Genomic DNA, 13,228 nt, shown 5'->3' on the forward strand with positions numbered 1-13,228 from the left:
ACAGGGCTATACCATGTAACTGCTGCTCTTATAATTAGCTACTTTGAGTTATTGCTGTATTTAGCAAGATGTCATTGAGCCGGTAGGAGTTGTGTATATCATGCACAAGGAAGCCCACGTGTAGACTGCGAACATTGGGGGTGGAACACAGAACCTCAAACCCCTTAACAAATAGACAATGCTGTCCCATGTCTTCACACACACTCACACTCACACTCAAACACAACCACACACACACACACACACACACACACACACTACAGAGTATGTGTGGGTTAATACTGTCCTTGACACGGTGTCGTCCCATCAAATGTTGAAAAGCTCATTAATGATTCATGTATTATGTGCATATGGGAGACTGAGTATTGGAAATGTCTGCTGCTGCACTCAATTCGCAGCAGACAGCACTTTTAACACATCTGCGCCAGCGGCACACCACTCTTCTACATAGCAGGTTAACCAGGGTTGTGTCTGCACATGCAAATAAGCACAGATCTTACCATTATCGACCAGAATAATACTGTTTCCCAAGCTCTGGATCCAGCCTTGGTATTTTTTCTACAAAAAGGTACATTTTGCAATTTGGCAATTAAACAATTATTAATTAATTAAGTAATTCATTGTAATGATCGCATTTATGTTAATATATTCCTCGCCTCCCATTGTTGTGGCAAAGAGAAACCCACCCATTCAAATTGTTTAATGCTGCCCCCAAGTGGCTGAAGAACAGTAATGCACCATGGAGGTGAACCATGACAAAACAGTACGGATTTACTAGTACCGTGCGGCCGTAAAGTGACGTTACAATTGTTTTTAATTAGTAATTAGTAATGTTGAACATATAGTTCCATTTAATGACAGCAAAGGTATTCACAACACCATTTAATAAAAAAATTGTTTTGTTGCAATACAAAACATTTGTGCAAAAAATGTTCAGACATAATACAAACAAAAGGCCTCTCTCGGTAAAGGATATTCATGTAAACCATTTTTAATGGGTAATGGCATATGCTTTTCACAACAAAATTTATTTTTTTCTTACAAATCTGAAAGAGTCTCCAATGATATTGTTAAATGCCACAAAAAATGTTTTTTTCCTCTTTTTAAATACAAAATAGATTTGGCTTCGATTCACAGTCTTGTGTACAAGTGGTTTTTAAATGGGACGGTTGGGTGAAGGTGAATTCTCAACATTGCTCAATGGGAGGGCTGCACAGATCTTCAGCGGCTATGTTAGGTAGCTCACTTTGCTTAATTTGAAAGATTAAAAAACAAACAAAAACAAAAGTGAAGTAAAGCTAATTAAAGGACCCTACATCTAAAGGCGAATGCCAAGAAGACAGGTTAACTATGCGGTGAATACGGCGGGCTGATCTGTGTAAAAATCATTCAGATGTGACTATTTGACCAAAAGATGAAATGTATACACAGCCCACCTTAAGATGAAATGTACCTACATTTTCAAACATTTAGGTCATACGTTGTTAATGTGTCATTTTTCGAGGTATTTACCATCCATCACAAACGGACAAAAGTGGACTAAGGCTTAAGTAATATTAATTTGTTTTGTTATGTATTATGTTGGACAGATGTTAAATGACACATCAGGCTTGTTTGGACCATTTTGCCTCATTTGCGCAGTAGCATTCTGGCACCTCCTTGAATGCTAAACTGAATAAACACATAAATACATTCACTACTGGTCTCATACTAGTAAAACGAAATGGAGCATTGCCGTAGCACATTGGTCATCTAGATAAATAGGCTACAGACTGACACTTGACATGCACAGTGTAGACCATCGCTGTGTACAGGGAGGGGTGACCAAGCTATCCTTGAGCTTACGTGCCCTCACGTACTGTACCAAAACATCAGAGACAGCACCACCTATGGGGAAACAAAGGCCATTACATTTGCTCTTTCTGATTGGCTGATATTGTACCAGGTGGTGTCACTTGACATGCAAACTAATAGCAATATCAAGTGTGAGGTCATAGGGCAGGTATAGTGTATGGAGCCGCCTGTACATCTTTTCGTCCTTTCCTCTCCTCCTCACATGCAGGCAGGGAGGATATATACATTTGGTTCTCGGGCCAAGGCAAAGATGACTTTGTTTAGTTGCAGAAGCATTTTCAGGGCTGAGAGTCCATAAGGCCCATGTGGACGACACACCACTTGACACACCGTTCCGGTTCAGTGTTTCACTTCCTGAACTTGGCACTTTGAAGTTGGGACTCAACTGATGGGACGGTATGATGCATCACTATAGAACCACCTCGGATTGTGTCCCATTATATTAGGCACCCAGTACTGAAAAAAAATCCTTCAAAACTATAAATGTCCCCCCCTCCGGCCCCACCCCACCTATTAAGGAAAAAAATAAAAAAATAAAAAAATAAATGACAGATAAAAAGCAAAATGCAGCATCCAATCTAAAGCGAAACAGAAACGCGCTCATACTCTGATCAAACCCACCCAAGAGTGACCGCGACAACCCATAGCATGACAAATGAAAGAAAATTGCAGAGCATGGTCTCTGGGTGGTTGGGGCGGGGGGATGGTGCTCTGCCCCTGGTCCCCCCCATCCCTTTCCACTCAATACACTTGCCAGATAGAAGTAGTGTAAAGTGTGACTATAACAGACTTTTCTATCATCTCTGGGAATTGTTATGGCCAGACGCACTATTACCTGCATGAATTCAGACAAAACCTTGTGCAACTGTTGGTTGTTCTAAATTATGGGTTACCATTAGTTGTTCTAGACCAAAGCCTTGATCGCAGAGCTTCTGCCAGCTCCTCAGATTCAGAGGAACCAGGATCTTGACCCCCTTGTCTTCACGACATGTCTTGTCCAGTCTCAAAATGATGCAGTGTTGCTGAAAGGAAGCTGAAACCTCTGAATAAATGTCCTGTTCCCTTTAAATTCATAACCGCTTTGTGATCGATAGTCGCTTGGCAGACCTTCATTCGGGGGGAGACGCTCCTGGGGGGGAAGTCAGTCAGTCTGTGAGACTCCTGGGTCTGCCTGCCTTACGCCTCGTGCCCACTGCCTCCGTCCGTTGACTGATCCCCATTGACTTTGAATGGGGACGGACGCGCAATGCATTGTGGATCCGTGCGCTGAAGGCTCCGTCAAAAAGTTGAAAAAGTTCAACTTTTTCGGCAGCGACGGATCCATCATCCAATCAGATCAAGTATGCAAATTTAAGCACAGTGACACTACTCGGGCTCTGACGACCCTGAAAAGCTCCCCCATCCGTCAGCCACACCTTCTGAGTCCTTTGACTGATGGTGCAGTGGGCACGAGGCGTTACACTCTGGGCCACGACTTCATCAGAAACAGCAGAGGTAAGGGGGACGGATGTACAGCCCCTTCCCCCACCCCGAAACGTAACGTCAAAAGTCTCTTGCTCAATAAAAAAATGTTCCTTTTGAATATATATATACATATATATATTTGCATTTTTGTCATTTTTGACCTTTTCTAATGTATTTACACAGAATGTTAAAATAAATTGAATAAAAAAAACAAGAGCACATTTACAAACCAAGGAAGTATGCTAACATAGATGGGGGCAAGAGTAAAAAAAGGTTCTGTCCAGACTGGGGCCTGGAGTCCTCCAAAGGGTGTCAACGCCATAGAAAGCAACGAGAAGAAGCGGAATCAAAGAGCCTACAGGTCCACGGTGATGACCGGGTCGCTGTATAGCAGTATGTTGCCATCCCCGCCAAGCAGCGCTGCCGTCTGGGAGCCGTGCTCCAACTGCCCCACAGACTTCTGAGTAATATGTCCGTACATCTGCCCGCCAGGGCCGCCCTGCACCATGCAGTGGGAGAGCAGGGGAGTGTTGGCGTCGTGGTTGGAGCCTGTGGTGGAGGGGACTCCGCTCACATGACCCGTGCTGGTGGAGCCACTGGCGCTGCTGGGCGAGCGGCTCTTGGGCGGGGGCAGGTGGTGCTGCACCACCCGGGTGGGGGGCTGTGGTGGGCCGGCAAAGTGCGCCGGGAAGGCGGCGTAGCCCGGTGGGATGGGGTAGCCGCTGACCGGGATGAAGCGCTGGTGGGCCTGGGCGACGGCCACAGGCGTCCACCCAGTCGGGATCTGACCCATCTGGCCCATCTGCGTCATCTGGGCCATCTGGGCCTGCGGGGAGAGCGGCTGGCCCGGGTACATGTAGCCCGGGGCGGCAGCGTAGCGAGTTGGGTGGCTGAGGTTGCTGACGGGGCTGGCACTGAGCGAGGTGGTCTGGGTGGTTGCGTTGCCTCCCGATGGCGTGCTGGAGCTGCCGTGGGAGGACATGCCCTCCCAGGCACGCAGACGCCCGTGGATGTCCTTGAAGCGGGGCCGGCGGGCCGGGCCCTCCTGCCAGCACTCCGTCATGAGGCCGTAGAACCTGTGAGGGGTCCAGACACATCAGCGGCCAGTCTTCAACTACATATTACACCACTATGTACAGTATGATAAACTACTAGGTACACTTCAATGGCAACACATGCCATACCCCCCCCCCGGCTTATATTATTGGAGTAAATAACAAGTAACAAGAAGAGATCAGCGAGAAATGCACCGTCTGATACTTTTCATTTTGACGGCTTTTAAACCTAGTTCACCCGGCATTGTTTTTATGACTTTATGAATTTCATTTTCTAAAACGACACAAATGTGGATAGTGCTTTTTTTCTCTACACTCTTTAACTGTGTGCATCATGCTGCTGTTTAAATCTAGATGCACCATATCCAACGCTACTCTTTTTCAGTGGATTTTAATTTGAAATTGAAATTGTGGAATCGTGGCCATTGTGGCCATTGTGGACATCACTTTCTATTGTATTCGGTTTTCAGTCTTCTTCTAGCCTCCAGGACTTAACACTGTAAATTATTGACTGCTTTGGCCGATTGGCATACCATTCAAGTGCACTTATATATGCTTTCTATATGATATATATACTGTTATTACATAGTGTTTCATAATATATTATGGGGATCCAGTAGTCCTACTAATTTATAGCAGAACTTATGGGGGGAGACGGCCCAGGCTCTGTGCCTGGGCCGGAAATCCAAGCTGCAAGGGGCGGAGTTACTTGTTTTTGGTTATGTAATGGAGAAAGCCAGAAAACTAATTTGTGTGAATGGATGAAACTTTCAGGCAGGGATTTTAATAAGTGTCTTTACTTAATAAGTACATGCTGCCGAGTTTGTGTTTGCCGTCAGCCCGTTAACACCCTTACAGATCACCGCCACCAGCAACAATGAATTGTAGAAACAAACTTGAAGGGAAAGTCTAAATCAAACTGCTCCAACGTGTACCTTGGTGGGCAGTCCTCAGGGCAGGGCAGCAGCTGCCTCTTCCTCACCATCTCCATCACCTCCTGGTTGGAGAAGCCGTAGTAAGGCTGCAGGCCGTAACTGAACACCTCCCACAGCACCACACCGAACGACCAGATGTCCGAGTCGGTGGTGAACTTGCCATAGGCGATGGCCTCGGGGGGCATCCAGCGGATGGGCAGCAGCGTTTTGGGCTGGATGCGGTAGTAGTCCGAGCAGTAGATCTCCCGGGACAAGCCCAGGTCCGAGATCTTCACGTGCAGCTGCTCCCCCACCAGGATGTTCCTCGCCGCCAGGTCCTTGTGGATATAGAAGTGGCTGGCAAGGTACTCCATGCCAGACGCCACCTGGTGGAGGGCAGGGGGAGGGACGTTTACACACTTCTACACTATCTCCTGTGTTGAATAAAAGCCTTTACACATTTCTGCTCTATTTCCTGTGTTGGAGGCAGTGTTGCCACAGTTACCTTGAAAAAGTAATCCGATTACTGATTACTAGTTACTCCTTAAAATAGTAACTTTACTAGTAATCAGTTACTTTACTGATTACTTGATTTTAAAAGAAACTAAGTTAGATTACAAGTTACTTTATTAGCTACATTTAGCTGCGACAACACCCCCTGCCGCCTCAAAATAAAAAATTACAACCGGTTTCGCCAATACTAACTGTCAACAATTGTTCTTCCACCCCCCCCCCCCCCTCTTGTATACAGGACCCAGAATTTGGTGCTACAGCCCTGGGTGCACACACTGACACACGGCTTTCAACCGCTTCCGGCAACTTTTAATGCGTTGACAAAATATCACGCGCTTTATGGGGTAATGCGTTACTAAGTAACGCGGTACTGACATCACTGGTTGGAGGGCATTTCAAATCTGTTAAAACTCAAATTTGATAATAAACATACACTCAACAAAAACAACGATTGCCGAGTTTTATTGATAATGCATTTCCTCAAAGCGCTGCAGCAGAGGAGAAGCACAAGAGACACAACCACAATTGTAAAACAAAAAGCCGCGTGTTCCCTTGTCGAGAATTAACTGCCATAGTGGACGACAACCCTCCCACGAACCCCAAGGCACCAAGCACGGAAAGCCCGGACCGACCAGCCCTCCTACGCAGTGGGGTCGTGACCTGGTGGCGTGTGTACCTGCAGTGCCATGTGCAGGAAGTCCCCGTGGTCTAGGCTGGACTTGACAGTGCCGTCCTCGTCACTGCTGCAGCCCACGTCTGAGTGCGGCGAGCGCATGATGAGGAACTCGTGCAGGTCGCCCTGGGGCAGGAACTCAAACAGCAGGCAGACGGGCTGCTCCTGCGTGACCATGCCCAGAAGACAAACCACGTTGGGGTGGTGGAGCTCAGCCAATGTGGACGCCTCCTGGGTGGGGGGGAGAGGACAGGATGGGAAATCAGAAACACACTCGACACGAATGATAATTAGTTTTGAGTGGAATTAGGGTGGCACCACAGCAGGATGAATCAGCAGTCAAAAATAAATTTCGACTAAAAAAAGCGACCAAATATACATCCAATTTTTCCCTATCCAATTAGTAGAACCGTACTTTCAACATTACATGATGTAAAGATGCATTATTTCACTGTAGCTATCATTTATGTTAACAATTAATTGAACTTAATACCAGTTACTGCTGAAAACAAAATATCAATTTAACAAAAATCCAAAGAATAAAACGATTCACCCATAGCTCGACCAACCAAGGGATTATTTTTTTTTGTAAACTGATTGGTTTGGTCTGTGCACCCTAGGGATGGGCAAAATGATTCTTTTCCGGGAATCAGTTCTTTCCGTTCTGTTCACTATCACGATTCGTTCGTTTGATTCATTCGTTCGATTCGTTCGTTAAGTGAGATGGTCTGTTACTTCTGTTACTACGTCATTTGCCAGGGAATCGGAAATTATGGAATAAATGTTAATCAACATGCATGTAGCCTACAACTTTTTAATGTTCTGGAGAATTTACCCAGGTGAAGTTGAAATATTAAGCATATATATAAAGCATATACGTGCCTTTTTTTTCTCAGAAATATCCTTAATACATAATAGGGTGCAGTAAGAATTAAGTGGCGTCTTCCAAGTAGTGCTAATAAGCAGGGAAGCATGTTAGCAACTAGACCAAACGTAATGGTAGGTAAAAACAATGCTTTATTAAAGCATGCAATTGTGCTGTAGAACAAAATTAAAATAAAACATAAAGCGATCGTTAGTTAACTTGTGTGATGGTGCCTTATCGTTCGTTTACCCATGGGCCATGGCAACGCGATTGCTGCCTCCTCTCATTGGCTGAATAGATGAGAACGTTTTAGACTCAATCAATATAAGGTCGCAGGGAGGCAAAGCTCTGTTTGTTTGTGTATTTTATTTACGTGAACGTATTTCTGTTACATGTTTAAAAAAAAGAAAAAAGAATCAGATCTCTTGTTTTTGGAATCAGTTCTCGTCGTTCACCTTCGGGATTTGTCGTTCTGACCGATTTGTTCGCGACACTAGTGCACACAGTGCAGGTTAAATTTATTGATGCTGATGGGTGTTGCAGAGATGTATACCTGCTGGAAGTCCCCCCACAGCTGCGTGTTGGAGAAGTCCTTGAGCGTTTTGATGGCCACCAGCTGGGCCTGCTCCATGCCCGGGAGGTACAAGTGACCCTTGTAGATCTTCCCCAGTGAGCACTCCCCCAGCTCCTCCATGAAGCGCACCGCAGATAGGGGCAGCTCCTTGGCCTTGCTCTGCAGAGGGTGAGAGGGAGAGGGGGAGAAAGAGATAGAGGGAGAGAGAGATGACGTGAGAGAGGGAGATAGGGAGGGAGGGAAAGGGAGGAATAAGTAAATAAGTAAGTAAATAATAATAACAAGTGTGTGTGTGTGTGTGTGTGTGTGTGTGTGTGTGTGTGTGTGTGTGTGTGTGTGTGTGCACACGCGCGCGTGAGTGTTTGGGGGGTTGGCTGAAAAGGGAAAAGTAACAAGATAAGGCCAAGACATATATTTTTGTCAGGCCAAAACTCTGGTATTCATTGAGAAAGTAGTCATTTGCCGCTTTTCCACCGCACATGTAGCTCGACTCGACTCGACTCGGCTCGACACGACTCGACACGGTAGCAGCACGGGTCGTTTTCCACCGCAAATAGTACCTCCTGGACGTGGGCGGGGTCGGCTGTGCGAAAGGGCCGTGACTTATTTTTGTACGCGACGCAAACAACACCTACGCAACCCACACATGGACAGAACCCACATAACAACAATGGAGGACATTGATAACATTACTATTATTAGCTGGCATGTTGAAGAAGTTGAAGAAGTGGAATATGTTGGCTGCGGGCCTGCGGCACTGCTATGGTTGTTACCAGCATGGTTGCCATGTCGCTCTCTTGACTTCGTCACACTCTCTGGCCAATCAGTGGCCGGCCGTCTGCCGACGTCACCTTTTAGCATCGGCTCAGCCACTTGGAACCTAGAGCGAGGCGGTACTAGAAAAAGCAGCCACTTCAGGTACCAGATACCATGTTTTCGCGGTGGAAACGCAAAAGTCGAGTCGAGTCGAGTCGTGTCGAGCTGGTACCATGCAGTGGAAAAGCGGCAATACATTCATAAATTAAAATCACAGGTGTCAAAGATGTCATGTCATTCATTGTCTGACTACAGTTTGCCATTTTGTAACCCGAGGGGAATACCAAAGAAAACCGATGGCCATGTGAAAACACATGGCTTTTGACGCAAGGGCGTACAAGCCATTAATTAGGAGTTGTTTAACTGGGGATGGTACCATGGGAGCATTACAGGCAAGAAATATGGTCTCTGCTAATTCAGCAAGGCTTTTTAGAGAGATGTTCATGGTTCTATTACAAAAATTAGCCTATTGTTTTTGTGGAGTTATGGGAAGGCAATGCAATGCTGGGCTTGATCAAGATGAGGCAAGGCCCTACCTATGTTTAAAACACACTCTACACACAGTTGGAAAATATTTTGTTTTAAATTTTGCCCAAATATGATGAAACATGCAGAGAGGAAATCTACGACATATACTAGATAGAAAATACTTAAATGATAGTAAGATGTGGGGTCAGTTATCCGTTAACGCCATGCAATCAATGAGTTTGTTTTTTAGAACTCCTTTTCAAACAGCAAAGACAGACCTGTTTCATTATACAGCGATGATTAGTACATTCATGCTAGCAGTGGACTCAGCACATACAAGTTATCCAGGGGTCACCGCTGTACGACATTTTATACCGCCCCAAACAGGCTCTTTAGCGCCAGCGTGTGTGCTGATACGTGCCCGTCAACACACACACACACACACACGCTTGCTGCGGCAGTGTGGAGTAAGATCTGAAGGGTGCAGAGGAGGGTGCAGAGCCACTTCATAACCAGAACCATCTGTCTAGCTCGCTCTGAACATCCGATACCCCAGCAGCTCCCTTCCAAGCCGCACACGCACATACTCACTCACGGACGGACACACACACACAAGCACGCACACACGCACGCACACACACACACAATCATTAACCTCTGCCTTCCTACTAAAACAACATACACATACACACACACATACAATATGTGTTGTATAAATAAATACAACACACACACACACACACGCACACACACACACGCACACGCACACGCACACACACACACACACACACACACATACACGTATACAAACACAGAGCCAGTGAAAGTGGTGTGCTAGGCTTGGCGAGTGCTGACACACTGGGGGCTGCGATGGTGTTTGGACTGGGCTTCAGTGACTCAGAAAGACAAACACAGCAACACGGGCCAGCCCTTTGATTCACCACAGGAGAGGCTCCAGAGCGTGTATGTGTGTCTGTACATGCGTGTGAGTGTGTGCTGAGGCTATGCTGCTCAGCTCGCAATAGGTTCAAACAATAACAGTCACTCTGAAGAGGACGACTGGAGGACTTTAATGGCCCCACATGTTCTCACGGAGTCAGGCAAGGGTAGGAGACAGAGGGTAAAAGGCAGATATTTCAGTATTTGGTCCACTGAGGCACCCAACCCTGCCCTTGATTCTGAATACATGTATACTCACCCTGTTACTAGGGTGAGTCAATGCCACCATGTTTGCAGCATCTTTACAGTTAGTGTATACAACACAACACACAAGCACGTGCTCGGTGAGGGTGGAGATTAGCATGTCCCTCTGTGTGGTTTACCTTTGTTTGTGTTGACAATAGTAGTGTGTGTGTGTGTGTGTGTGTGTGTGTGTGTGTGTGTGTGTGTGTGTGTGTGTGTGTGTGTGTGTGTGTGTGTGTGTGTGTGTGTGTGTGTGTGGCCGTGCTCACTTTGGGCTTGTAAACGGTGGTGAGCATGGACATCTCCACGTTCTGCCCCCGGACCGGCTTGGGCTGTCTGGGCACGGGGGTCCGAGGGGTCTTGGTGTTGTTGCGGCAGACGCAGATGAAGAAGAAGAGCAGGGCGATGGCCAAGGGGATGGCCACGCTGGGGATCAGGATGTACAGGATCTCCATGTTACTACTGCTGCTCTTGTCCTTGTTGTGGTCTGAGGGGGAGGGAGAGAGAGCGAGAGGGCGAGAGAGTGCGCGAGAGAGAGAGCGCGCGAGAGACAGAGAGATAAGAGGGAGAAGCAAAAGAGGGAGAAAGAGACGTGCGAGGGACAGAGAGAGACAGAGAGAGACAGAGACAGACAGACACACAGCCAGACAAAGACAGATACAGAGAGAGAGAGAAGTGAGTGAGAAAGGGGAGAGGGAGAGGAAGAGATTTTTAACAAACAGTTATTGACAACATAAATATGTGTTAAGTGTAACAACCAAGAAACAACAAAGGCAAAATATCGCCATGCACATACAGAAAGGTAAAAGTAAAACAGTTTGGTAAATAAATAAATAAATAAATAAATAAATAAATAAATAAATAAATAAATAACGCACATCCATTATAGTTGTCGTTTGGCCCTGACATTGTTTTTTATGTGCAGTTCAATCACCCTGTGTACAGTTGAAAACAGCAACGCATACAGCAAAGTAGAGTTAGGAAGAGTACAGCAGTAAAGAGCAGTAGAGTACAGTAGTAAGGTAGAGTAAGGTAGAGTACAGTATAATAGAGTCAGGAAGAGTAGAGAAGTAGAGTACAGAACAGTGAGGAAGAGGACAGTTGTACAGTAGAGTACAGTACAGTGAGGAAGAGTACAGTTGTACAGTACAGTATAGTGAGGAAGATTACAGCTTTATGGTAGCACAGTAGAGTACGGAAGAGTACATTCGTATAGCACAGTCAAGTAAAATAGATGTCAGCACAGTAGAGTAGAATAAAATAAGGTCGAACAGCTCCTCACCACAGATGGCAATGTCGCAGAGCTCCATGCGGACGCTGTCGTCGAGTGTGAAGCACCAGGGGCCCTCATGCCTGTCGCCGGGATTACGGCAGTATGAGTGGCCCCCATTGAGCTCGGGGTAGCGGACGGCCAGGTAGCTGTGGCTGTGGGGGTGCTGGGAGTTCCAGGGTTGACACTGGCGCCCCGACCTGGTCATGCTCACTGTGCCGCGGTAGTCCGAGCCGGAGCCGTTGAAACACTTGTGGTCTGGAAGAAACAAAGTATGGCCGTCAGGGGGGCTCGGCAGTGGAGCCACAGAGAGTACTTTCTGTGATCAGGAATTATCTGGGGAAATGCAATCTCACTTTTTAAATAGAAGCCAGAGCCTACTGCAGTATTTCCGTAATTGTTTTCCGTCATGGGAGAAGACATCTCTCCCGATGTACAGAGGTTCTCTAACTATTTTTGACGGCCAAGTACCCCTTTCACCGGCACAAGAAACTTTGGGGAGAAAACTTGTTTTCATGTAAATGTTACACCCATAGCGTGCAAGCTGACTCAAGGGCTGAAATATTTTACAAATGATCTATCCCTCCCGAAAGAACAAATGAAAAACACAAATGTGAGCCAGCTGATCCTCAGTGGCTTAACTGGTTCAGCCAACTGAAGAATGCATCGCAAGCCCTCAGCTTACATACCCGTGGGGGATCTCATACCTTTTAGGCTCAAAATAGAACTGCTTGAAATTCAATGGGGAGTCTTGTTAACATGCACAATAAATTGCATACAAATAGCGGATCTGCGACATAGAAATCCACTACGGCCCGATAATGGGCGATGTCCCGTAGCTGTCCCGTACGACGCTGGCATCTGTATCCCCCGGGACTTACTCTTGTTGATGGGCTCGGCCATGGGGATGCCGATGCGCAGGCAGTTGGCGGCGGCGGGGCTGTCGTACGCAGCCAGCTCGTCACAGTTGGGCAGCTTGAGGCGCTTCAGGATGAGGGGGTTGGAGCGGGCGATGATGTACTCCGTCTTGCAAAGGTCGTTCTCCAGGATCTCGCACTCGTCCTTGCACAGGTCGCGGGGCTTGTCCGCCCCCGAGCTGCGATCGCATGTGGGGAAGGCGAAGTGGCAGAGGGAGGGGATGGCGAACTGGGAGCAGCGGTCCGAAAGGTGGTTGGATGTCCCGATCATGGTGAAGGCCGCTGGGGACAGGGGTGCGGGGGGGAAAAGGGTAAGCATTACAAAAGGAAATCTCTTCTTTGATATTTACAGAGGAAGACTGTTCAATACTTGATCCTGATTTGTCAGTAACGTTCTAAAGGTGTGTGTTCTTTTTAAAGCACGGGACACCGCGGCCATTGAACAGTACAGACTCTACCGATGTCCTGAAAATACAGAATTAAAAAACGATGGTCGATTACGACTATCGACAAGAAGGTTCTTTGACAATGCAAAACAAGATATACCAAGTGCCACGGAAAAATATGTAAATTTCCACTGAACAGGCTTACAAGAAAAACATCCATGTTATACATGAAAGTAACGATAATCTAATCATTGTTAGAAACTGTGGTAAAATTGGG

The 13,228-nt window shown here is 46.6% G+C and overlaps 1 protein-coding gene across 1 annotated transcript in view; it reads right to left on the reverse strand.

The window, feature by feature from the left end:
* Positions 1 to 498: 498 nt before the first annotated feature.
* ror1 (receptor tyrosine kinase-like orphan receptor 1) overlaps positions 499 to 13,228 on the reverse strand; it is a 133,530-nt gene continuing 120,800 nt past the window's right edge. Inside the window, exons 6-12 of the mRNA XM_056604417.1 lie at positions 12,530 to 12,847; positions 11,661 to 11,906; positions 10,648 to 10,865; positions 7,892 to 8,071; positions 6,477 to 6,704; positions 5,309 to 5,673; positions 499 to 4,394 (exon numbers count right to left, since the gene is read on the reverse strand). Coding sequence (XP_056460392.1) covers positions 3,674 to 4,394; positions 5,309 to 5,673; positions 6,477 to 6,704; positions 7,892 to 8,071; positions 10,648 to 10,865; positions 11,661 to 11,906; positions 12,530 to 12,847 — 2,276 coding nt within the window. The 3' untranslated portion in view covers positions 499 to 3,673. The remainder of the gene's footprint in view (positions 4,395 to 5,308; positions 5,674 to 6,476; positions 6,705 to 7,891; positions 8,072 to 10,647; positions 10,866 to 11,660; positions 11,907 to 12,529; positions 12,848 to 13,228) is intronic.

This window comes from Gadus chalcogrammus, chromosome 12, assembly GCF_026213295.1.
Source record: "Gadus chalcogrammus isolate NIFS_2021 chromosome 12, NIFS_Gcha_1.0, whole genome shotgun sequence".
In the NCBI taxonomy this organism is placed as follows: domain Eukaryota; kingdom Metazoa; phylum Chordata; class Actinopteri; order Gadiformes; family Gadidae; genus Gadus; species Gadus chalcogrammus.